This window comes from Trichoplusia ni, chromosome 5, assembly GCF_003590095.1.
Source record: "Trichoplusia ni isolate ovarian cell line Hi5 chromosome 5, tn1, whole genome shotgun sequence".
NCBI lineage: Eukaryota > Metazoa > Arthropoda > Insecta > Lepidoptera > Noctuidae > Trichoplusia > Trichoplusia ni.
The window spans coordinates 1,340,883-1,368,502 of NC_039482.1; the positions used below are offsets into that span (position 1 = coordinate 1,340,883).

A 27,620-nucleotide genomic window follows, 5' to 3' on the forward strand; every position below is an offset into this window, starting at 1 on the left:
ATTTGTGTTTTTACAGGTGTGCGTCACATCGGAGCTGATCTACAAGTATCAAGTGCTTACCAAAAATATGGAAGAGGTTCTTTCTGCTGACAAGCAAAAAATGAAGACTCTAGAGCAGGTACGAAAGTTTATACGAACTACCTTTCATTAACAAGTTTAGTTACTTGCAGAGGCCTCCAAGTAATACTAAAAAAGTAAAGTGATGAAATATTAATGTTTTAATAATGCATTGCTTGCGACTGGCATGCAAAAATTTCGTGGACTGTTGCAAGTTACATCCTATATAAGCTCATGCATATGATATTTTATTTTCCTATTCGTATGATATCAGTATCTTCGAAATGTATCTAAATAGTTCTTTATTCTATTGCATGGTATTTAAATTTTGCATTAAATGCTATTATAAAATAGGGACTGAACACTGATTTTAATGGTCATGTTAGTTGTTGACTATATATAAGTTACTTTCGAATTTAAATTTAAATAATTAACATTAAGACCACAATAATTAACTGACTAATGTTTGATAGACATGTAGTCCTATTCAGATATCTTTGGATGTCTTAAGAATTGACATAAATTGTTAGAGTGGAATTACACGCCCATTAGTATAGATTCATCACACAATGTATATACTTGTGCGTTTTGATTTAATTTCTGTCTTAAGCTTTATGAAGGAAAAGCTAGGTTGAACTATTGTTTAAAAATAGTGGGTTGTATTTTGAATAATTTTGATTTTTTTTTGAAGCCAGTAAAGTAAAGAAGAAATACGGTTGAAATAATGTATCTTAAACATTTACAGCCATCCCTTGTAAACGAACAACTCGGCCAGTTATATTTGGATCTCCAACTGGAAGGTGTCGCTGCGAGGTTGACTCTTGAGGAGGGTATCACTAGTTCTAGCAGCTCCGGCGAAGAAACCACCACTACCAAGGTGAATAACCATACTTTATACAACTAATGTAGAACTAATGTAGGCTTTCGACGGATCCTATGTTTCGAATGACACGTAATAATGTGGATTTTGTGCCTGGTTTCTTTGGTCGTGTTAGGTTGCCATCTCATCAGGCTGTGAGAGTAAACAGACAGTAAGTGTTGGGTACAGGTTTATGAATTAAGATATCTTCTGTGCAGTTATCGACTTGAAATTTTATGTTGACAATTGTACTTATGTTTACAACCAATAAGATCGCTCTTAGTGATAAGACAGCTCACTATGGCATATTGTAACTATTTTTCTTTGTCAAATCCTGTATTTATGTGGTGTGCAATAAAGAATATTCTATTCTATTAGGAAATCAAACATTTCTGTAATGTTTGTATGTGTTAACGATCGATAACTATTAAGCCATTGTTAATGTTTCCCACCATGCCATCAGACCGTTTCTTATAACACTTTAAATCAAAGATTAAGTTATGAATGACAAGATTTGCGGGTCCTATATTTCTCAGTTTTTTGCAAGATATTATGTGAACATACATTTTTGAGTCAAGCAACTGAAAAACTTTTGTATTCAAAAATATTATCATAAATGTGTGATTGCAATATATTTCTACTGAACATATATAACTGAAGGCCTTAAAAAATAAAGTTGCATAACAATATCCTATCAATATCCAATAGCCCACTCAAAAAAAGATGTATACAATCTTCGAGATGTATCTTTGGGTTTCTTTTAATTCAATACTAATTAAGGACATAGAAAGTGTGAGCTATGCAAATTACTCTTGTTAGGTTTTTAGTTTAGTTATTAACGTATAATTTTCTCTTTAATTAGCCCGCATTTAGCAAATCACCGGTCGTTACGACGAAAACAAGGAAAATGGTGGGAACCTATTTATAATGCATTGAAATTGCTTTTAATGAATTATTATTTCTCATTTCATTTTATGGAGTCTCTATGTTGTACATCTCAAGTATTGTCTTACATAACAATTGACTACTATCATTGTCGCTCTATCTGTATAAAATGCCTTACATGTGCTAAAATATTGCAACTATTAATAAAATAAACAATTATCTTACAGAGTTCACGCAGGAAGCGCGAGTACAGTAAACTTGTGATGATCTACGAAGAGGACGCACCTCTGCCGCCGCCGCCGGAGGGGGAAGTCGAGGGCGAGGCCTCCAGCACCTCCACCTTCTAAACCAACCAGAATGTTCTAGAATGCACATTGAGACCTAGCCAAGGTCCAGTCGCAAGTCCAGGTCACCTAGTTAGTATTCTTCGTACCAATGTTGCACAAATTGTATCGTGCAACATAGATATAAAGTAAACGCACGATAAGCGACTAAATGTTATAATTGCGTAGCTATCATGCCCAACCAGGCTAACAGGTGACGTAGAATAAGATAGATTTACGCACCATTTCTTTTTAACCTTTTAAAGGAAAACAAAGATCTAGTATATTACAGTTATTATCAAGGAAATTATAAATTAAGATCTCATTCGTTTACAAAACTGATTTAATAACAATTCATGTTTGAAAGATTTACTTCGATTTGACATATTGGGTTTGTTTCTCTATTACCAGATTTTATTGACTGCCTTTTGCACCAAATAAACTTTGTAGATGTATATTATTTGTTAGTGTTGATTTAATCGTTCATCAGATTTTATAAGTTTATGCTATTTAATATTAAGTTGTTCAAATTATAATTAATTTTTGATGTGCGTTAGTTAGGGAATGTTAAGTTAGAGTAAAATAAATCTTTAACTGACAAGTTGGGTGGCTTAACATTCCGATGTCTGCTTATGATGAAAATGTTTGATAAAGTATTAGAATTGGATAAAGTATTATTTCAAATTACTTTCTCGTAGATTTTCATAGTTGTAACCTTATGCATTTACTCGAATACACAAGACAATATTATTTGATACTGGCGGCAATGAGTTCGTGCATGTTTTGTAAAATGTGACAGCTTTAAATAAGTTTAAAATTATCCTTTATTAAAATAATAGGTTGCAGTGTCTATGACACTTATGTCTCATCGGATTGTATACATAGTAAAAATATCAAATCTTTCCAATCTATTTTGTTGTGAATTTTACGTTTTGAGTTGGAAAAGTTTCAATTAGCACGCTTAAAACAGTGATCTATTTCTTTTCGAGAAACGCTAAATTCATTGCTGCCAGTATAATGTCTTGCTATGTCCTTTTTAGTGCATTTTTACTCCTATTTAGCTGGACTGATATTAACGTATATTATGTGATAGGAGAGAGATGTGTCCGAGAGACTCTCGGACTTTTTATGTTGTGTTAGAACCATATTTTGACTTTATCGAGTGATTATTTTATAAGGTAGGTTTAGATGGAGTTTGGGAAAGCTTTTGGTTTCGCACAGTGGTTCTATAGAGCAACTATTTACCTCAATTGACTGTTACATGCTAATAATGATTGCCAATATATTTTCTATACAAATGGATCATATTTTTCTATAACGACAAATCTATACGGGTGCCTTAGAGTGAAATAGAAATCAAAATATAAATCGATCAATGTTGAAATTTATTATTTAGTTAATTATTGGGTTGGTTACTTTTGCAAAGAAGAAAGTTATGGTTTGTTGACTCAGTTACCGGTATATTTATGAAATCTACGTAAATTGTATTGTGTAGTAGTAATTATGTGTCTTTAAAGTTCATTCCTAAAATTAATTTAATGACAGTGTTACTTTAGTCCAAATTAAATTAATGTATGTTGTCGCGCTATGTGTGATGCTTTAAAATTTTCGTGTTATTGTATAATTCTAAATGTTCGTTTACAGGCTTTTAGTGCTTATTTAAATTCGAGTCATTTATATGCTTGCAATGTTTAATTAATGGCGACATTTGTGTTGATGTGTTAAGTTACCTATTATTATATTTAAAATACATAAATGTACGTTATATCGTTCGTTAATGTGTGTTAGATTTATTTGCAATTGTGTACGTAAAGTTATACAATTTTGGTGTATGTTATGTTAGGATATAATTGTATGTATGCCCCGAAGATTGAAACGCAGTTTGACTTTAACACGTTCTTGATATGTCTCTCTAACCTTAAAGTTTATGAGACTGCAAGAAACTTAAAGTCGATTTTTAAATAATTGACGTTTCAGTATTCGGCTGATATAAGAGTAGTTATAAAACCGGAATCATAAACTGAGTTATTAAAAATTTACTAATTTTCAAAAGAAGCAAAAATTCGATGATTATCATTATTGCTCATTTACCTACAAAGATTTCTACTTTTGTTATGTTTAGTTATTGAGTTATGAAAGATTTTCTATTGTAAGTTTAATTCGCTAATATTATGACATTTCTGTGAAATAAATGATTGAAAGTGTATCTTCGTTTAATTGATAGTTTTCCTTCAATTTGTGTCTGCTTTCTTTTTTTGTTGCTTTTTTAGTTGCATTAAATTGCACAAGGAATTTAATGCAACTAAAACAAATCGTAGGGACAATTTTACTTAGGTATCCATAAATTGATAAAAAACACAGTCTGATAATCATGTTCTAATTCAGGGTATCGGCTAACTCCATACCAAATTTTATCAGAATTGTGTATGCCGTTTGAGCGTGAGCAACAAACATGCAAATAAATTTGACTTTTATAAAATTAATTGTTTATTTTGTTTCGTTTTATACATGACAATATTCCTTGATTTTATGTCATTTTCTATTTGTAATGCTCTCATTGTCATAGCCTCAACAATTACTGTATTACAATAGTTCAAATATATATTATTATCAATAGTAAAAGTTTTGTAATTGTAACACGAAGAAGTTGTCAAATACGAACTTAGAATCCAAGTATCGAATCTAGTACTTTTATGTTGTTATATTTCGTTGCTAAGCGACATCTATTGAAGGGTTGACGTACTATACGGCCACAGATAAAGCTAATAATGTTTAATCTAGGTTGTGCAACTCAGGACATTTGCACCAGAGGGCGTCCCGAAATGGCGCGTTTTAAAAATGTATAAACGAGTTAAAGCTTGCCACTTTATAATTTATAAAACCATTTGAAGTTAGTTCAAGAGCTAACATTGTAATACGTATCTGCAGTTACGACCTGCATTAAACTTGTTCCATGCTTTAGTTTCCCGTATATGAATTTTATGCAACTTTGTAAAAAAATAATGATAAAAGATAAAACTAACAGAGTTGAAAATAGTTCGTAATTTATTTAGTTACCTAGATGAATTCCTTAGTGAATTAATATCTTCGGCATATAAAACCGTAATTAGTCTGTCTTAAGAGCTCATATACTTAATTTATAGAACGCTTTTTTAATTATTATTACCTTTATTTAAAATATTAATTAAATTAACAGTAAGTATATATTTATATCACACTAGCTGTTGCCCGCGACTTCGTGCGCGTGGGTAGAAGATATGTTTATACCTGCCCTGCTTTTTCCACATTTTCCATTGTCTCTTCGCTCCTATTAGGATGGTATATAGTATATAGCCTAAAACCTTCCTCGAAGAATGGTCTATTCAATACAAAAAGAATTTTTAAATTTGAACCAGTAGTTCCTGAGATTAGCGCGTTCAAACAAACAAACTCTTCAGCTTTATATATTAGTATATAGATATAGATTCTGCTTTTAAAAGTACAATCTCCAGCCGGCGTCAGGAATACAGGCCACGCTAGTTTGGACTCCAGAGAGAGGAACCTCTTCACGATTCGAGGCGTGTCACGAAGGAACTCTCTGTTCATGTCTCTATACGTCTCTTGGCCCATCGAAAACCTCCTCAGGTTGTTGGTCCAGGCTCTTGGATATTAAGGCATCGGTAGTCATATTTTAGTAGGTACCCTACCAAATTAAAAAAATACACAATGATTAATAAAAAAACTGTTCAGGCGGGGTTGTGTGAATCTCCTCGAACTTTTAACATAAACTTTATTATTTAAGCTCGCTTTAAGGCATTCTGTAATGATCAGAGCTGTTTACAGCTTGTGCAGAAAGCCTTAAAAGATTTTAATATATATATATATATTATGTAGGTATATGTATAATAGAAAAACGAGCGAAATATAATAAGAGGATACATTTTCATAGAGTTGACCTAATCTACCTACGTAGTACCTATGTTAGGTTTGTATATCAAGCAACTTATAAAATGACTGTTTTAATAAACTTCCGATTGAAATATTCCAAACAGGTGCTACAACGGGCACTTGTTATCTATTTACAAAAGAAGCGTCATTGTAATAATATCGTCACAGTTGATGGGACCCGTTCATGCACGGGGAGTTATACAAAACGTCAGAGTTGAATGTTTCGCTACGTCACACACATTATCAACAGTATAACATTACAGTGTAATTACAGTCACGCACACACAGGCAGGTACGCGGACACGGGCGGCTCTACCTGCGCAAGAGTCGCATTCCGTCACCCACCTCCGCGATTGGCCGCCGAGCCTGCGAAGGCTTCGAACAGCGCTACAAATTTTTAAATTTAGAAAGTTTGCCTCAGTGTTTGTGATTGGTTCGGTACGCGGCATAATGTCCACAGTGTTATAAGGTGAGAATTAACTTTGAATATATTGCGAGTGAAATAATTTAAGAAGTAAGGGACGAAGGACTAGTGTGCACAGTTCATATACATTTTCTCACAGATACATAGCCTACGACGGATGTATATAAGGTCTGTAGTTTAAACAATGCTCAAGTGGGTTAACTTCTCCTGTGTCTAAGTGTATATGTGCAGTTAAACATCCTTACAACCAGTATCTTAGTTTTTATTATTGTTACAGCAGCTTAACTACGTTTTAACGGTCATCACGTGATGGAACAAGCTAAGAGCAATTATAGAGGCCCATTCTTTAAGTTATTCTTATTCGATGAGTAATGCTTGAAATTCTTCAAAGCAAGTAACGCATACGAGTTAACTTATTATTCAATGGCTCGTCATTACTAATTGTTATCATTGTTATTTCTAGGAATTCGCAACATTAGACTAATGTAAACTGCGAGAGTCCTAAATAGTCGTTATCAGAAAGCAGGTGTAATCACCTGACTGCTCACTGTGTCGCCGTAGTGTATTTTTAACACGGCATGTTGACTTGACTGCTGTTTTAAGTGTAAACTATGTGATAATACTACATTGCTGGGCGAATTGATTACTTTTAAAACATGCGTTATGTTTTCATAACGAGGTTTTATAACAGCTAGGAAAGTCATTGAAATTGAAAAGGTAGTCATTGTAATGCTTAGTTATTTTTTAAAACTTTTAGAATGTTATAGAACTCTCGACTTTAGAAAATCTGATTCTGGCGAGCCATACGCAAAAATAAGTAAACGGTAAAACATGCATACAAACTGAGAACCTTCATCGGCTAAAAATAAATTTCAAACTGTTAGAGCTAGTAAGCTAAAGTTTGCTAAGATATAAAAATACCTGCATTATTATTTATATATCACTAAAACAATAAACAAATCACTTCTGCTCAAGCTCAAGCGAATATCGAAATGAAAGTTGATTAGAAATTAGCTGCCATGTGTTAACTATTCTCTCTTTACCACTTAGTAATACCTAGTTCTATACGACCATTTACAATAACTTAGAACCAAATGAATAGTACAAGTTCAGTTTGTAAAGTCCGAACTAGACTAGAAACTATGATCTCCAAGTAATCACTTAGGCCAGAGGACAGAGTTAGTAGTTTATCTGCTAAACTACCTTAATTCGATCATTATGTTAGCCATACCAGCTCCCAGGCGGCCAGTCGGTGTTGTATCAAGATTATTATTAGATTAGATAATCCAGAAATATTAACTTAAGTTTATAATAATGTGGGTTTCAAATAATTGGAAATTCAGTAAGGGACGGTGCACTCAAAGTAAATACAACCATTTTCCAATTATTTTATTGGCAAAATGCTTAACAGTTTGCGGAATAATTGCAAATTTTATTCGATTGCTATTCATTTAAATAGCAGAATCGTGGTCCCGGAAGATTCCACTGTCAAACTTGTGAGTAGGTATTAGGTATGAACTTGTACTTTATAACCTAAAATAGACAATAATTGATGTGTACCTACTTCAAATAGTTACTTCATTAATATTTATAAAGCTGAAACTATACTTGGAAAATTATAGGAAACTTTTATAGTAACAACTGCATTCTATATCCAGCGTTATTGAAAATAGTTTTTAATTACAAATTGAATGTCAAGTTTACATACTTGTAACATTATATCTGACTCGGTCAAGGTAGACATTACATTAATTTATTTTTAGTTTACTACCTGTAAGATAAGGCTTGAAAGATAATTTTGTAGAAGTTTAATTTTAGTTTTAACTTTAATTATCTAGTCACGTTTTGTAGTAAAAATTTACGTTTTTAAAACTAAAGACATCTCCAAAAGAAATCTTTGAGAAATAACATAAAGTCCTTGCCTCGATCGAAAAACAATTACTATTGATGATATAATCGCAAGATCAGGTCTTGATTAGCTAACTTCACTAAGAAAACATAGATTGACTTGTTTCTTATTATCTAGTACCTATGCTCAACTTAGAAAAATCTTAAATACAATTGTTTTACATACAAATGCAAAACATTCCTTATGAAAATGCTGGGCTATCCCGAGATTAGTCTAATAATTGTGCTTAATTTTAATATTCATATTTTGTATTAATAAATACAGGTGTTGCCAAAATTAAGCTTTGCTAAAGGTAGAAACAATGAAGTGGGATTATTTCGCGTATGAGAAGGAAGCAATAAATTACTGAAAGTAGGTTATACACGTCATTGGTTGGGGTTTCCTCCATTAAAATACAAATTATTATACGCATAATGATTATTTAAGCTAGGGTAATTAGATTATAATGCAGATTAATATTACAAAGCGATTTTTCTGTTGATCTTTTATGCTTTATCAATGAAATACTTTACCGATTTCCATAAAATTTGGTACTTGGAAATGGTGCTTTATCCGTGAAATAATTGTAATTATCATCCACTGAGATATAATTAGGCTAAAAGCTACATAGTACAGATTTGATAAAGTTGAGTAATTAATGAGTAAATGGTATATCTTTTAATAAATAGCTTAAGTATAGTTAATTCCCTGTACTGTGAGCTCTACATGAATCAGACTTGACTAACACATATCAAGATTCGGAAGTGGATCGTAAAACTATTTGTCACTACTATGTGGATGTAGCGATCTTCCGAGATACCTAGTAACTAAACATTTTTATAACAAGTTGGGAAATTAAAAAAAAACCCTCGATAATAACACACATGACAAATCATCTGTGGCAAAATTTTAAGACCTGGATGCAGTCATTGATACTTATAGATACTTGACAGTCGGATTTCCATATCTCATTTTCCCACCATTAGTTTTATCATCGTATAAAGCTAAAAACTGCAGTGCGCTTTCACCCCTCACAACTTTTAAACGGCTTAAAAGATTTTTATCAAAGATGTCTAAGAAAACTCAATTTTTTTTTTTTAAATTCCATATTTTTTACTTTCTTGTTCATAACTTCGAAAATATTGAACGAGGCACAGAGAAAGTATAGAACAGTAAAGTTTTTTTTCTTAAATTCTTTTTTGCCTTAAACAGGTACGGTACGTAGATCCTTTGTAGTTTCTTACCGTGAGAAACAATGTTCGATTCCCAGATTATGTAAACAGTTATGGGGTATTTCCTTTGGAATTTCCGATGACGGACAAGGCTTTAAATTCTGCCCTTTAATAGGAAATTGGTTGGAACCCTATTACAGGGAACTTATTACTGTCATGTCTAGTCAATTACTTCAAAGCACATTGGCTGTCTGCATACGTGGGGTATGGAGATAGTTAAGTCAAGAAAATGGTAAAAAGAACCTGCCCTTTCCCTATAATTAATTTATGAAAATTGTAAAATGTACAGCGTGAAACGTAACATTGAAATAGGAATAGAAAATATAAATGAAATATTTTGGTAGTCAGTTCTTAACGAATATATTTAATTATATTATATTATCGTTGACATGTTTAAACACTATTTAAGTAATTATTTATGGATTGATAGAAATATATATTTGTGTATAATACAAACCAGCTTTTCAAACCCCCTCTTTTAAGTATAGAGTTTTGTAAAGTAGGAAAACAAGAACTAGGTATATTTATAGTTCAATATTTTTCACATGCGGGATTCGAACCCGCAGCCGCAGGACAATGGGTCGTGGCAGTTAAATGGCGCTCTTGTAACCGCTGTTTTAACCTCCCCGCTTAATATGTAACATAGAAAAATAGATACCCTAAATATAAATTAATTTTACAAAATCAATGTTTTGCCTTCCTTAAAAAAGACCCACATAATTAAGCATAAAATAACATGCTACACGTAGTTTAGTGAATAACAGAAATACATTTTATTTAATAGGTTTAAAGACTTTATTAATTGCAATATTTTTTTACCTAAAGTTTTCTTACCCTAAGGTTCTCAATGGCATTTTATAATCCCACTGTTTGTTTGTTCACCTATCACGCAAGTACAAGTCATCAAGTAATTCCGACCCCTTTGTTTAATATCTCGAGCAACGAAAACTGCACATACGATGACATGTTATTAGTGGCAAGTCCGTGCAAGTATTGATTGTAGCTAATAATAAATAGTCAATATGTGTAGGATATCCCATACTTATTGTTACTTGCTTGGTGGCCCGGCAACGCCATTCCAGCGATCCAAGAAATGCAGGCCGGACGTCAAAAAATAAATTAACTCAATTCGATTTTCATAGAGTACAAAGTTTAAAAAAAAAACAATTTATTTGAATTCAGTATTCTTTTTTTTGTTTTTAAATCGAAGTTATTATTTTTAAATAACGAAATTCAAACAGATTTTTTTGAAGAGTTTGATTTTAGTAATTTAGTTTTTTATAACGTGATGATGTTGCATTTATTGAAAACTCATAAATTCAGGAAGAGATTTGTGTTTCAAGAAATGAAAATTGGCGTTATAGGTACGTATCTTAATTATAATAAGAATGATTAATGAATAGGTGACATAGGTGCAATTACAGTGAGTCAACGAGACCGGGCATCAGCTTTGTTTATTTTCCATTGGTTATGGATAATTGCAATTTGCTTACATTTTCTTTACAATACTAGTTAGGAATTGCGTTTGCTTTATAACTAGGTTTTATCTGTTTTCGAAGTAGGTATTGGTTCTTTTTTCATTTGGATCCGGAAAGTTGAGTGTTTAAAGTTTTTAGGCTGCATAATTTCTATCGTCAAAATTTTTGAATTAAAATTACGAGAGAAAGCTGTTGCTGTTATATGACGGTATGTTAGTTTTCGCAGTGATATTGTTTTTTGCTACGCTTTTTATAGATATTTTGATATTTATCAGTAAACCATCTAATGATCATGGCCTTGGATGGGATGACTAAATTAATGTTGTCATATCCGGGTATTCCACCATGAGACATATTTAAGATGGAATTTGTTTGAGGAATGAGTTATAAGAAATTCATAAAATCTTGATTGTGTGTTTCTTTTTATACGTTTGCGTGTCTTTTATTGTTCTTTGTTGACCTTTTTATAAAGTCATGAAAATTAATAATAAATTTATCATTAATATGACGTTGATTTTCATTTGAATATTTGCGCAGAGCTGGCTTTAATTTTTCTTAACTTTTGTAAGCCTATAGATTCCAAAAAAACGGATGTTATCAAATCGTTTGTGTTTAATTAGACCACAACGCAAAAGGCTTTCACACAGTAAAATGCTAATTGTACCTTAGTGCGTGATTAACTAAAAATAGCCCAACAATATACCACCGTACTGCAGTATTTCGAAAATGAACTTTTTAAATATTAACCGGGTCCGTCAAACATCCGTCCACAGGCTTAATAAATAGTGACGTAAATGCAGTTTTATTTAAAGCCTTGTGCAAACCGGTTATCCCGGCAGGTGAGCAAACAGCGAATAGTATTTGAGACAGCTCTTCGCAATATCCGGGCCAGAACAGTATGTCCCAATCATATCCGGCCGGTCCTCGTTCACCCGATGACATATTGGTGCATTCAATTTGTTCTAGGCTTTTAGCTCTTCCGCAATTTAATAAAAAATAACTATAAACATGTCATATACAATTTGTGTTACATACTAGAGTTATTGTTAGCGTTATTACCTAGTACCACAGCTTGGTAATGCCACAAATACATTTTATGCCAATAGCGCTTAATTATTCAAACACCATTGATATACGGCAATGTATTGATTGCATTTTATATCAATTCCATATAGGGGGAGCTACAAAGAAAATGATTTCTATGTAAGTTAATTTATAATGTACTGGTCTTGGGAAGCCCGCGGATCGATAACACATGCATCGCTTGCATTATATATCAGTTTTAACTGGAACGGGTTTTATAATGCCGGTTGACATCCAGAATGTACAGATATTACAAACAACTGTAGTGCACGAAGTTGTTTCCTTTAATCTCGATTGCACTTTTGTTTTATTGGAGGATTGTTGAGATTGGGGTCTTATCGTGTGAGATATAGAGTTGGTTTTACGATGTGCGGTTATTGTGATTGTATAAGACATAGAACGTTGGGTTGGGACACTCATGGAGGTATTAGTTGCATACAAATGAGTGAGTACAATGCCGCTGTAGGTTCGAGGCGTCTTCGATACGTTGCTTTCTCGAGCCGAGTCGCGGCGCATCGCCGAAGAACGTGGCCTTGTTGATAGAAACGTGAGGTTAGTTCGTCAATGACAGATCACGTTGAAGGCGGCTAATTATACTTACCTTATTATGAATAGCTACAATTTTTTCCTGAACATCGAAGAGCAATATTATTCTGTGACAGATATTATTATATTAGACAATATTATTCTGGCTGAAATCACACTTTATTAAATTGAAGTTTTATGTTTTACCAGTTTACTGTATTACCATCGGGTTAATATAACATAAAAGGCATTGTTCAAATTGTCAATTTTCCTGAAAAAAATCACGTTTCATGCAAAACATTTTTTTTTCTTTGGATTCAAGTAACATTTACCCAACGAAACACCAATATACTGTCGCGTGACCAATACTATCGCAGCTCTAACTGAATAATTAATAGAACATTAAATATTGTCATTAATGTTTTAGTAAGTAAAGATGCACGAGAAGTGCCGCGCGCGCCTCACCTCAAGGTGATCCGCGCTTAGATCAGCATACCAAACATGTCACGTTTAATACACCTTAAACTATTTTCAACTCCTATCAAACCTATTTAGTCTGACCGCCAATTTACAAATATTTGTTTTAAAATGAGGACCGATTTATCAATTGTCTCGTAGTAGAATATTAGAAAAAAAGATATGGTGAATTTTTTTCTGAAGGTTTTTGTCGAAATTATTCGTTTTGATAAATGAAGTGTTAAACGGTGTTCTGGTTTAAGGAAGTTGATAAGTTAGGTCCTTGAGAAAATTAAATGGTCAAAATATTTACATCTAATTTTTATTGAGAGTTAAAAACATATTACCTTAAATTATAATACACGAGTACAAATATCGAAATAACTTTTTTTAGCTAAATCAAATCATCATTATAATTATATCTAAGGCGTCCAACCCTTATTTTTCTAGTTTGCCATAAAACAAATCATCATAGGAACCTTATTGCTCTAGGGTGACAGCGGAGCCTTTATCATCATTTTATTAACAAAAAGCCTCCTTAAAGTCTCAACACATTAACAGCAATACTTCAGAGAACCGGCAAGTTTGATAACTAAACGGTACTTACTGCAACCCCATTTCCCGCACTGACATCTAGGTAATAGGGTAAATGGGAAAAGTGCGTTCGCAGATATTAAGCTTTTATCCGACATGCGGTAGACATGTTTGGTCCAAGACTCTACAACAATCTAAAATAAGAAAGATCCAGTTGTGGAAAAGAGACGCCGCTCTATCCCGTGTAATATTCCGTCTCGCTTCCACTAATGCTGGTTTAACTTCAAGGCTTGGTGGTACGCGGCAGGCGCACTGGACTTCGCGGTTGCACCATCCTTGTTAATGGGGCACTCTATTTCATATTACTCGCCGATATTTAAAGGAAATAAAATATATTTTTTATTTTTAAATAGAGCAGTAATGTTTTATAATGGAGTCGGCTTAAAATTGGCTAAGAGGCCTACCAACTGACTGACGGATTTCATTCTACAGGCCGGGAACAAAAATTGGGCAGTTTTTACTCGGTACATTGCGAGTAGAGTTATTTTGGCCACACAGCCAAAAGTCAGAATCCACTAGCATGATCGGCCTATTGTATTAAAAGATAGCACTCCATCAAACCCCAAGAAATATATAAATCAAAAACTTATCTTACCTATGAAAAAACACCAAAAGCCTACGTACAGGTTTACGTATTTCTCTTAGAAGTGTAACAAATTGGTGATTAAGCATTCATGATCCTTTTTGCATTCTCTTAATTAGTACAAATACCTTGCAATAAATGCTACTCGATTGATTTAACCGAAAAGAGGATTAGCAGGAGATTAAGGGTCTACCTTTCAATGAGGTCTAATTAGCTGGTCGCAGGATTCACATTGTATCATAGTATTATCTGGTTCGGAGAAAAGCAAATGCTTTTTTTAATGAGTGGCTGTGAATAAAATATTGGGAAAGTATTTTCGGCATACGACTGTAAATAAAATACAAATATAGACTTTTAAAGCTATCTATATATATAAAAAGTTTCACTCAGATTAAGAAAAATGGTTTCATGGATTGTCATTTTACTATTTTGCGTACAAAATAATAATGTATATTGTGTATATATTTATTTAAAAAGGAGTACCTTTGCCGGTTGTTCTTCATAAGATTAACATTTTGGACATCTGACTCTAGGTGCACGGTGCACCTAGAGTCAGATAAGATAATATTATTGTAAGATTTTTTAAAGTGCCTGCTTGAAATAAAAACTTTTGACTTTGATAATGTTTTCTATATTAAAACAGCCTTGTGTAGAAAGAAACTAAACACAGCCTAACCTAGCCTAAAGCATTAGAACAACAAATTATCATCTACCTAAACTACATAACTGTACAGTGCGACAATTTCTAGGATTTCAGTCTAAATGCATCTCACTTATCTCAAAACCAATTCCACGACTGTTGGCTTTAAACACTTTCGGCTACAGCTGACTCCGGCTAAAGCGATTGATGCATGAATAATAAACAAGTTGAGCCGTCAGCGCATTTGCAGTCTTATTTATTATTTTATCTTCCTCCATAAACATGCAGAATCTATAACTTCATGTTTGACATCCCGACGCCTTGTGATTCGATGTTGTTTTTCTCTTTGAAGGTTTTTTCCTTTTTAAATTTAATGCAGACAACAGTAATAATAAGGCATTGGAAACACAGTCGACTTGCTTTACTTTGCATCTTTAAAAAAAAAAGGTTTATCGGTCCCAGACAATAGTTATCTAGTTCATTGTTTGTTTTACCTTTTCGAACACTTTTTGGAAAAAAAATGGCTCTTGGTTTTTTCTAACGGCAAAATTTGTCTGAAGGGTAGTATTAGTAAAATAACTTCAATATATTCGTCCTGTAAATTATGAAGATTTAAAAAGCATGAGTTTCAATTCGTTGAACTCCCATCGTGTACTACATTGGCTTCGAGTATGGATTCCAAGCGACGCATATTTGATTTCCGTTGCTAAGCAACCGAATTAAAAACTTACTAGTTCAGTTGTGATTCAGAACAAATGTGTTTGCTTACAATCATGAGTAAATTGTGTGAAATGTTTGAACCGCCGTTTCCTCCCTGAAAAATATTATCAGACATTGTGTAGTGTAGTATGTGTTTGAATTAGTGACAGGAGTTTCATTTGTTTCGGGTCAGGTAACCAAACTCTTTTCTTGAACCTACTTGGTGACTAATGCGTGTCTCGACCTATTTTCTAGTATAGGCATTTTACTGGGTTCTAGTTTGATTTATTTACATTTTGATCAATCTTAATTATAAACGGACGGGTGTGACAACAAATGGATGTGCAGTCATCAATCACTTAAACTCCCTCTGGCGTTAAAATTTTAGTTAGGTTACTACACCTATGTATCGTGATAGCGATGCGTTCTATCAATTTAATATTGTTATCGTAATTATGTTCTAAACCTAACCTTGACTAATCTAGAATGACCATTAACTAATGATCGCAAAATTAAGAGAAGGTATCTTCTCTTTGACGAAAATACTTAATTTTTATGTTACATTGGTACGGATATCTATATTTACTATAAAATTTCAATTAGAAGCTAGAATACACGTCTAATTTTTCTTCCATTATTGTTATTTCATACGTTAAACTACAGAGGCGTAGTATTTTTTTTCAAAGATTTCAACGCGGAAGCAGCGTTGTTTATCGTTGCTTAGAGATTTTAAATAGATTACTCTGATCATTATGACGTAATATAATATACTCGTAGTTGTAGTAATAAATTGATTTTAAATAATAAAGAAAAAGACACCCGCTGTGAGATAGCGTGTTGATGAGGACTAGAACCTTTCTAATACGGGAATACGCCTTTCACTAGTGGGACGAATAAAAATTGGTTTTATTATCATCAAGAAAAACTTATTAGGTAATTTAACTTCCCTGGAACATAATTTAATCGTCATCGTCCTAGCCTTTTCACAAATATGCTGGAGGCGGCTTACAGTCCAAACGCATTCAGCTTAGTGCCAGTGTTTTACAAGGAGTGCAAATTACTATTACAATAAAAAAATATAAAACGATTAAATAATAGTTTGAAAATGAAAAATGTGAATGTAATTATAAATATATTTGAAATTATTTTCTTCTTTTGTTTATGAATAACATCACGTCGGTCTCGATGATGTCGGACACAGCACGAGCTATACAAACGTGGTCAATCCGCCATCACGTACAAATACCTACAGGTCTTATGTTTCTCGACGTTTAACTATCGAACTATTTATTGCTGAGTCAAAGAGAATAAACTAACGGCAGATCAATGTTTGTAACGTAATTTCTTGAACGTAAATGTCATTTTAAATTTGTGGACGATGTGGTAAAAGTGGGTTACTAAACATCGACTGTATTTTTGAGAAGCAAATATTATAAGTAATAAACCTCCCATGCAATATTCAAATTCGGCTATGTCTGTAAAAAAATTTGTCTACAAACGAAAAAAAAAAATTACCGCCAGAATAACTAACCACATCGCAATCGGTCAGTAATGAACCTATTTACGTGTAATATTGTAAAAACTCCTTGCTTTACCTGGTAAACTATTGTTGTGCCTTAATCCGGTGTGACGGTTAACGAACGTAGTTGGAACGTGTATGACTCATCCTCCTTACTATGCAGCGAAAGTACGACATCGCCTTAAATATTTTTATTGTTTTTATCGACGCCTTAACTGTGGCTATTCAATTGTGTGCAACGGTTTTTTTTTGTAGTTACATAAATAGATGAAACAAAATGTAGCGTCATTTTGAGGTACGTAATTTTGATGCTGATAAAGTTTGCTTTTAGCTAATGTGTTCGGTAATTGTATTCACGTAATTTGGTTTAGGTTCTGTTTCTTAAAGCGGCTGATTTAAATATAACAGTTTAAAAAAATGTGCAAGAATAAAAAATGCTTTTCAGCAGAAATTGACCTAAATCAATATCCACAATTTAAAATAATTATTTGAAAAACAAAAAGTGTATATTATTAAATTCGTTACACTGTTACCAAAGATATTCAGAATGTCCGATGGTGTGTTAAAATATTTTTTCAAATGACTGCCACACGCGATGTGGTGGCGGCACGAGGCATGACTCATAGGCAACCGGTTGTTTAAGAGTAAATAATAGTACTGACAGAAAACGGACGAAGAGGCTTCGGTAGTAAAAGTCGCATGTTTAAAAAAAATTATTACCATAGTGGTTTCTTAGGTTTACGCGAATGTTAGACATTGAAATGAAACTACTTTTACGGATTTTATCGCGGTTTTAATTTTAGATTTTTGTTCCCGACGTTTCGAAACCTTTGCAGGTATCATGGTCACGGGCAGACTGAGATGGTGTTCGTCTTGACAGAAGATGTTGCTCGTTCTACCTTCATATTTTAATTAATTATTTGTGGTCCGACCTACGCAGTATGAGCTCACTGTGTCTTGATGTCTTGCAGCGCTGCTCTTGGGTTTGGCCTTGAGTTTATTTATTATTGGATCCCAAGTAGGTGATATCTTCCAGCCATCTTCTCTATTGAAATTAGGGTGTTTTTTAATCTCAATAGCCTCGCGAAACATCCTAGGTAGGAATTTGGATTCTTTAGCGAGGATCTGTGGTTGGTCAAATCTAATATAATGGCTGGAACCTTCAGCATGTTCGGCGACTGCAGACTTCGAAGTCGGACCACAAATAATTAATTAAAATATGAAGGTAGAACGAGCAACATCTTCTGTCAAGACGAACACCATCTCAGTCTGCCCGTGACCATGATACCTGCAAAGGTTTCGAAACGTCGGGAACAAAAATCTAAAATTAAAACCGCGATAAAATCCGTAAAAGTAGTTTCATTTCAAAATTATTACCAAACAATCGTACGGCAAAATTAACAATCTGTCTTAAGAGTGTGTACAATATAGGTACACATTGTATTTTGTGTCGTAATTTAAACTGGTTATCAATAATTGATTAAATGGTTGTAGGAGTACAATTTATTGCGTAGTTTTTCCAGAAATTTCCTTTGTAGAATACATAATAATGGTTAGTAAACTTAATTATTTTGAAAGATTAATAGAATATTTTATCGCATTTATTCTGATGATTTTAATGATCTTGACTTTCTTATGCTTTAGTTGTAAAGTAGGGATATATAGATTATTACATACAGTATTTTAAATATGAATACCTACCTCTAAATGCCGTAGAGTCATCTCTAGCTTACCTGCCAATGTCGCATTGACAGGGAGTCGCCCAGCGCAGGACATGCATTTGTGTGATCCAAGAATACTTACCCTAAGTCGGGGTATCTTTGTGCATGTGACTTGAATGTTTGTGAAACCATCCACGACACACAGATTCAATTCTTAAATGCGGTTTCTATAATAATAAAATGGATGAAAAATGCCAAATCAGGATTGCTGAGGATGTTGAAAAGAGCCATGACATTGCTCTGTGAGGAGACTCTATAGATAAATATATTCTTCTAGTAATACTTAAAGTACTAACGCGTTTTATTGGGCTAAAGGGCTAATTTGTGCTGTATGTAAATCAGTTATTAAAGCTTGTTAAATATGCCAATATAATGTGCAAATAAACGAATTTTACATAAGACGAAGTCACAGCTATCTAGTGACCATTAAACCGAAGACCCAAGAAGATTTAATTTACATTATCGGCAGCTAAGAGCTGATTGCCGTTGCAATTTATTTACAATGAGGTCTACGCAACCGATGTGTCTAATAGAACTTTTATTGCGGATTATGTTGCTGCAGGAAACTGATCCTTATTGCCTTGTAAGTACCTACTTATATTGCAATGTGTAACTGGAACAGAACGCTACGTGCTCAAGCGTGACGATTAATGCATATGTGTTTTATTAAATGCGTAAAGGGTTATCAAAATAAGCTATGATAAATAGCTCCCTAGCTGTCTCAGCAAACGTAGTATTGCCATAAAAATTACTTGTAGGCAATAATAAAAAAGAAAGCCTATGAAAAATAGATGCTATCGTATTCTCAGACCTACCCAATATGCACACAAATTTTCATTATAATCTTTCAAGTCGTTTCAGAGCAGAACAGAAGAATTTTATACAATAGAAGATTTTTCTTTAGCTCTTCCTTTTAGTCCAAATTAATTTATAGTATGCAACACTCCACAATGAGTACATTGTTAATATACGGATTTCTAGCTCGAACATAGGAATTCACTTTGGCTTCACCTGTGCTATGCTTCGTCAAAGCACGTTAGAGGCCGAAATCCCTAAAGATTCGCTCAACTTTGATGATGAAATTGTTTTGTCCTACCTGAATAAATCAAGTGCATACATAGTTACCTACTCCCATATCACTGAACTGAGACATACTTCTTGATTAATTCTCGGTCTATGTTTCTTTAAGAGCTCTTTTTTTTTTTAAAAAGACTCTCGCTTTAAGGAACTAAATCCTTGTGTAGCTGGGGTTTCACAAACATACAAGTCACATGCACAAAAATACCCAGACTCAGGACAAGCATTCGTGAATCACACGATTGTCCTACGCTGGGATCGAACCCACGACATGAAGCGCTTAGTGAGTTTAGCATTTTGACCTCAACCACTGGGCTATCCGTGCAGTCAAATTATGTTAGGATTTTTGACTAATGCCTCCGTTTTCTTATTTATTTGCAGATCCATCATGTCTAGCCTAGCATGCTTGCTAGCCGTGGCTGGCGCCGCGTCTGCACAGCTCACGCTTGACGGCATCAGGTGCGGCCAATTGCTCTGTCAGCTTGAGGAGTACTGCTCACCGGAGACGAATAGATGCGCCCCCTGCAATGTCGTTTGTAACAAAACCAACCACAATTACGATGCCGGGCTCTGCGTCAAAGAGTGCCAAGGTAAGCTACCACGTTTAAGGCATTGTAGCAATTCCAGTTTTCAGTTTCTCGTCATTCGACGGTAAAAGTATACTTAGTAGAGGCTTACGCTCAGCAGAATGCATTTCTACATTTATTGAAGTACGAAGATTTGTTATGTTATTTGATGGATTGTAGAGTTCATTCTGAGTTTGTAGAGAAAGGTGACAAAAGCAAGATTATTAGATTTCTGTTTATGTATTTCGTATGTTTGTATCAGATAACAACTGTTGCAAGCGGACGTTGTGACTACAATGTTTTTGAGAGTCCGGTTTGTTATGACATAAGGAGTAGCGAGTGTAGCGGGTGTCCAACTACAGTCTGTAGTGCCAACACGCTTCTGTAATGGGAGAGTCAACACTCCAATTATGACGTCACGCTTCACGAAGTACGTCTGTTATCTACAACTTAATTTCTTAGAAAAACTGCCGTGTTTCCATTTGTCGGTAATCCTTGGAGAATGACTAATATGAACAAATAATAATAGGAGCCTAATGTCGGTGACAATCGATTATTCACTCAATTGTCTAGGTTATAAAGTCTCTTATCATTATACAATAAGCTTTATAACCAGTTTCGTGACCGCAAGCCGCCTACCACTGCCTCCGTCTCTGTCTGATGATTTGTCCTGCTCGCACTTCAGCGAAGAATGTGTAGGTTTCAGGTCAAGCATCTCTGACGAGAGTCACATTTATACATTTAGTAGCGACGCACCTACAATGGTGTAGTGGTTATAGAACACAATGTGACCATGGACGTGACTGCAATATTTCTAACGGAAAACGAACCATTCTGAGTTCGCTCGTACTATATTCCCCATAACAATTTAAAATTTAACTGTAATGAGCAATAGTAACTTTTAAAACTCTTTAATATATTGGTTATATCGACGTTAAAGTAAGCAACAAAAAATGCTCGAAAAATGTTATGTGAAAACTTCTGCTAAAAATATTCATGCTATTGAAATGACCGCAAACTAGCCTTTGATAACAGTGTATAACACTAAAAACATAACCTGTTTGAATATATTATGTAAAAGTACTATAAACTCATCTGCTATTGTTTTTTGTCACTTCTATAATAACTAACCTTCCAACTTCGCCGAGATTCCGTCTCATTGTCCATCGCCATAGAAACCCTGTTGCGAAACGTTTGTTAAAGCAGTAAATTAAATTTTAGTCAAAAGGATTTTAAAAGAGGTCCTAATAAATGTTCTCTTTTGTCAGCCAGCCTCATATAACGTTCAGATATTAATTAGTCTAGACGCCGTCGTTTGTAAAAAAAATCTTTTCATTATGAGACTTCGATCAGGTTGTTCCTGAACACTTTGTCCTTAATTAAACATGTATAACCCGGAAAACAATGTTCTTCATCATAAACCTTTGTAACAGCACTAATAAGTTTTCATCAAAACTCCTTTGAGTCTGCCTTTATTGAATTTTAATGAAAAATTGTAAACTTTTAATTCTTTTGCCATGTTTTTAAAAGGCTATGACTGAGACTCAGGCATCAAGCCTTTAAAAGAGTCAGATAGCAGGAAATGCACTGAGACAGAAAGCAAATTATTAACTCCTTAGATGATAGATGATTTAGAATACCTAGGTGTTTGGAACCACAATTGTGAAAAAAAAATAGTGAAGACAAACATGCGCAGTTGAAGGGGAAAAAAAACTATTGAAATTATTTTATCGCAAGTCGATATTGAAATTTTAAATCATACAGACGAATAACTTTTACTAATATCAATTAAAACGCGCAGACATTTGAATAAATAACATTTTCACGGAATTTTAATTAAATAAAACCTACCTTTCAATCGAGACTAATTTAATATCGCCTCATAAGTTCACCTTTTAGTAGCAGACTGTACCAGACAAGGCTTCCCCAAGGTTTAATTTAATCGAAGACTATCAATATTGCGCTTTATTAATATTCCTGGTAAACCCTACAGCCTTAGCCTGTAGACTAATTAATAGTGTAACTATCCATATTTAAATAATACATCGGAACGTAATAAACTAAAAAAATATGTTTTTTATCTTCATAGTAAACTAACATTTCGTGCTCCACTTTTATATCTGCACAATTTTAATGTATCGGGTATATGCCGGTACCCCGAGATCTTAACTTCGGCGAACGGCTCGTTATACGTCCTGTTTCGCGAGTTATAACGACTGAATAGAATACGGTCGTAGGATCATTGGTAGGGGGTATAACAATACCCATAAAAGTCATGCTCTGTTGATCTCGACAGGTACGGTACGCACACACACATAATAATATACACACATGCGTGCTGCCGCCGTTAAGTCACAGCATGTGTGTACAAATACAGGTGGCTCCTTGTTTATAAATTGAGCAAGTGTAATCTGCCTTTGTCGCTTGCGTCGCGATGCAATTAAAACGAGTTATCAATTAGTTCACTCGTAAACAAAGTTAAGTACACAACCTTTAAATAAAGTTGTGATGCAAACAAGCATATTCTTTCGTTTTTTAATTCGTTATAAATATTTTGTATCTGTTTGAAATTTTGTATCAGTTGTCTGGAGGGTCAACACTATACATAAATACAAGAAACAGAATGAATCGTAGTTATAGTTTTTTTTCTATGAAGTGCATTCAAGTGTGTACATATGTGTGCGTGACCCGGGCACCTGTCGGCGCAGCTCGACCTGCTAATTGTTTGCTCGGGACATTTTTCCCCTGATCTCACCTGTGTCAACATAATACGCTGCCCCAATTTTTTGTTATCTCTTAGCGAAGATACGTATACTGCTGCGTTTCTGTTCCGTATCCTAAAAACATTTGAATTTGACAACGTTTCTTGCAGCCCACGCATGTAATATGGTAGGAATTGCTCAAATAATTAGATGCTTATCACGTGTCTTCCACAAAATATTTTACTTTAAACCGACTTTAAAAAGAAGGGGGTTCTCAATTCGACTGTTTTTTTTTATGTTAGTTACGTTTGATTAGAACCCCGGACTGGATAAACCGATTTTGTTGATGCTTTTTATTTAACGTGAAATTTTAAGTCTAAATTAATTATGACGTAATGAAATACCTCCTTAAGGGTGAATTAGTCTTAGTACGGAGAGGTTTATATTATTTAAAGCAACTAGTCACTAGGACGTCTGCAAAAGGGATTCTTAGAGTTCTTGAGGACTAACCTTGGGGCCGAGAATGAAACGAGTAGAATCTTGTCATTCGTACTAGAATTTCTGGCACATACCGCTAAACAGCCGGGTGATCACTCAAAATTAGTAATTGTCTTGAACCATAATACACATATTTCTGTTCGGCATCATTCGACACTTCCACCGTCGTATTAGTGTTTTTTTGTCGTTTATGTTTTTGAAACAATGTTTAAAGAATTTGTTGAAATATTTCATCGTGTAATTTTTCGCGGAATTTTTCTAATGTAAATTGTTTAATTTGTTTCTAGTCTAACTACAAAACTAGTTAATTTTCACTGATTCAATATTTTTTAATAAAATCAAAAGTCAATATCAGTAACCGAAACTAAAACTAGTGATAATATTAATCATTTCTTACTTACATTATTAGTTTCTTGTTACAGACACAATTAATAAAAAAACCTGTGTCGCAACTGTTAGCTCCCAAATCCGAGATAGGGAGTGCTCGAACATTGGAATTATTAAAAAAAAAACATTTAAAATAAAACTAGAATATGACGGACTATTTATATCTAACATGTATTTTGTTATTTCCAGGCTATCTCCTGGACTTGAGATATTTGCGAAGGACAGAGGAGACGCAACCGCCCGGCGATCTCAGCAGTAAGTATCTATTTTATTATATCCTATCTTACATTGTATTATGCTCATGCAACTGTGATGTCATTCTGTGTACTTGCTATTGCGAAAAACAAATGAAAAAAACTATCTTTAGGATTCATTACACCATACAACCAACCAGGTGAAAATCAAACACATAGAAATGGGGGGCCTATTACCTGTGTCTCAATATAAGACATTTATACATAACAAGACGGAAATTTAATTTCCAAAACTGCACCAACCTTATTTTTAGATGCCGTAATAGGACCCCCCGAAATGTCATAGTATTACGGCAGTTACGCCAATGCATCTTGGTCATTGACCTCCCACTGGCCTTAGGTTTGCCTCAGCTATGCCCGTAGCCCTTCGTTGCTAAGAGACAGTTATCATTGTGTAAGTGACTTAACCCACAGGTCTTGTCAGAATCCCATGTTTACTTTAATTTTGTAAGCTTAATGCAAAGTTAAGTAGTACATTCTGACGCCGTAAACGATAACTACTTAAACCATAATGTGTTTTTTATCTGACAAAAGTGTTACACTTTGTACATCATTTATGTTCAAAGATTTTACAAACACGCTATTGGTATAAGCTTACATTGCAAGGAACTGGTCCTTATGCGGAAATTTCGTGCCCCATTAAAAACCAAATCACAGTATATAGTGTAACTCTATTTATCCTAAATCTATTGATATTCCTCCTCATAAAATATCCCAAGTTTATTTTTCTTGTAAACAAGACATAAATTGGTTTCTGCTTTTTATATGAGAATGTCCTTTCTCTGTCCAATTGAGCGCTTCGCCGGTTTAATATTAAATAAGCCGAGACTTTGTTGAGCTGCACGAACCAAATTTTATACTACATAAATACTAGTAAAAACAATTTTGTGCCCTGAATAATGTTGAGAATTGGCTTGATATTATACATTTCAGCGAGTGATAGAAATTGCGCTGCAAATATCCAAGTTTCTGACTTTAATTGGACTGCAGACATGTATAATGCGAATGTTCGGTGAAGTTACCTTCTTATTTGTTACTTGTGGTATTGACTTGTTCAGTGTGTTTTAATATCTATCTTACTTTTCCGCTCACTCCGAAATGACGATTGACGACTAGCCTAGTATTGTATTTGTTTTGCTAATGCAAATGTCATGCTCCTGCCTCGTTAAAGCAATAGCGACCAAGCCCGTGTTTGCTTATTTTAATTTTGCACTATATTAATGTACACAAGCTCGACACAACATGAATTCGCAATTCGGCTTCGAATTTGTAATAGAAGGCATAATTCTGTGAAGTTAGACGTAGGGCATACAAGGGGTTCACCCCTAGGGCCCCTAAGCGTCGAATTTGCTTCGGTTGAAAAATTTGCCGATCTATAAACTCTGCTAGACAACCCTCACAGTCATTATTATTCAGATTGCCAGTAAGACCTGTTTTTACTGTTCAGTCTGTACGACAATACTTAATTATGAAGTCGCAGGTCCAAATCCTTGTTGAAGAAAATGAACAGAATGACAAAACGCGAAGTACTGCAAATGTGTAACTAAGATAGCTTGCTGCTCATGCAAAAGATGATTCTATATTTAAGTACTATTGTTTCTTACTTTTTTCAAATACTTAACAGTTTTTTATAAGAGTCGCTAAGTCGTAAGGAGGTTGACCAAATTTGTGATTTCAAAGGTGTCCAGCGTCAAGCTCAAACTGCTTTGATCATCAGCGCAGTGGCTCTAGCCATCTTGGTGCTCATCCTGATTATTGTCTGCAGAGGAAGATTCTCTTGGAGATACATCAAACAAAAATTCCAACCAGCCAAGGTAAATATTATTTCGAATAACGTTTACGCAATGTATGTCCTGCTATTAATTTTCGCGTACACAACATACCCGCATAGATCGGTCTCGAGTTTGTGGTCATGAACGGATTCCGCGAAGGTTACAGATAATTGAATTTCATGTTTAAAATTGTTGCAATGGCGCGTAGCTATCGGTATGTTCAGCAAAACCTAATTGAAGTTGAAATTAGCTGTTTAGGTGAACAAATATTGCTCAATAGTTGTTTAAAAAAATATTAAACTATTCCAGAACCGTGTGAAGCAGTACCCAAACGATCTGACCCACCACAATCCGCACGCTGAGATGCCTAAACCCAAGCACGAGCTTAAACTAGAGATAAGGAACCCGGAACCATCGAAACGACCGCAACAACCTCTCAACGCGAGAGACCTCGAAACGAGAACGTCGCAAACCGAGAAAAGCCAAGGAGCCACCACCCCAAAGACGATCAGCACCGCTCTGAGCAACCGGCACCCCGCTGAGGACGCGACGCTAGACTTCTCCTACGACAACATGGGCATGAACGTGACGCCTCCCGAGCAACCCGCCACCAGCCACAAATTCTGAGGTCCGGCCGTCAGCTTCGGCGGCGAAACTATCAGGTTTATAGAGGTCACCAGCGACGCCAGTACTGCCACCTCCAAAAGCTAAAGTTCACAGTTTATTACAAACCTTGGAAGGTCTAACTTTACCCAATTTCAATGCGCTCCAACGTTCCCGGCTTATTACTTATGTAACAGGTAACATGACAGGATTTCAGGAAATTTTGCAGCCTTTTCCATCTTGACTACAATGCATTTCTGTTGCTCTTTAGTATTGCAGATAGAAATCTTTTCTCGAAAACTAAACTTTGCTACAGCTGGAATGCAGATATTTCTCATTACGAATTTCTGCGAGTCATCTTGAGCTGATGTTAAATGCTAGAAAATTCACCTACAGATCTACAGTTCACCGTTCTGAGCGTTATAAATCGAACCAACGATAATCAGTTTCTGGAAAAAAACTATGTTGCCCATCAGATTAAACATGTAGAATAACATTTTGTAACTTTGTATTTATCTGTAGCTCTCTTTTGGAAACTTAGTAAAATTTTCTACCTTGTTCTAAAGCCATACGTACGAGAAGTGCAATCAATACTGTGATGAGAACATCAATTTGGACGACGACAGATAAAAGCTGGATTAAGTAAAAACATTAGTCGTAATCTAGTGAATAAAGTTATAAGAATTAATGTCTATATACATAGAACAAATAAGGAGAAACTGTAAGATTAACACCAATTTCATAGCTTAGGATTCATAATTATAATATTTGATAATAGGCCCTTTGAGTGCAGCTAAATGTATGTATATAATATGAGATTAAAATTAAATAATTATAAGGTAGAGTTATATTTAAGTATTCAAAATAT

General features: G+C 34.3%; 2 protein-coding genes across 13 annotated transcripts in view; both read left to right on the forward strand.

Moving 5' to 3' along the window:
- LOC113493972 (period circadian protein) overlaps positions 1–4,328 on the forward strand; it is a 31,611-nt gene extending 27,283 nt beyond the window's left edge. For all 12 annotated transcript variants that reach the window (XM_026872034.1, XM_026872040.1, XM_026872044.1 and 9 more), the window contains 3 exons: positions 17–118; positions 803–934; positions 2,029–4,328. In XM_026872034.1, the coding sequence (XP_026727835.1) occupies positions 17–118; positions 803–934; positions 2,029–2,148 (354 nt within the window). In that variant the 3' untranslated portion in view covers positions 2,149–4,328. The remainder of the gene's footprint in view (positions 1–16; positions 119–802; positions 935–2,028) is intronic.
- Positions 4,329–6,241: 1,913 nt separating this feature from the next.
- LOC113493974 (protein grindelwald) lies at positions 6,242–26,892 on the forward strand. The gene is made up of 5 exons (XM_026872047.1): positions 6,242–6,520; positions 20,352–20,560; positions 24,313–24,378; positions 26,058–26,191; positions 26,459–26,892. Exons 2-5 carry the CDS (start codon positions 20,359–20,361, stop codon positions 26,774–26,776), a joined length of 720 nt encoding a protein of 239 aa, XP_026727848.1. The 5' UTR covers positions 6,242–6,520; positions 20,352–20,358; the 3' UTR covers positions 26,777–26,892.
- The last annotated feature ends 728 nt before the right edge of the window (positions 26,893–27,620 follow it).

Bases quoted from the DNA above. Each gene is read 5' to 3' on its own strand.
- LOC113493974 (XM_026872047.1), top strand. From the start codon at position 20,359: ATGTCTAGCCTAGCATGCTTGCTAGCCGTGGCTGGCGCCGCGTCTGCA. The intron at 20,561-24,312 runs GTAAGCTACCAC...TGTTATTTCCAG, and splicing joins CTGCGTCAAAGAGTGCCAAG to GCTATCTCCTGGACTTGAGA. The intron at 24,379-26,057 runs GTAAGTATCTAT...GTGATTTCAAAG, and splicing joins ACCGCCCGGCGATCTCAGCA to GTGTCCAGCGTCAAGCTCAA.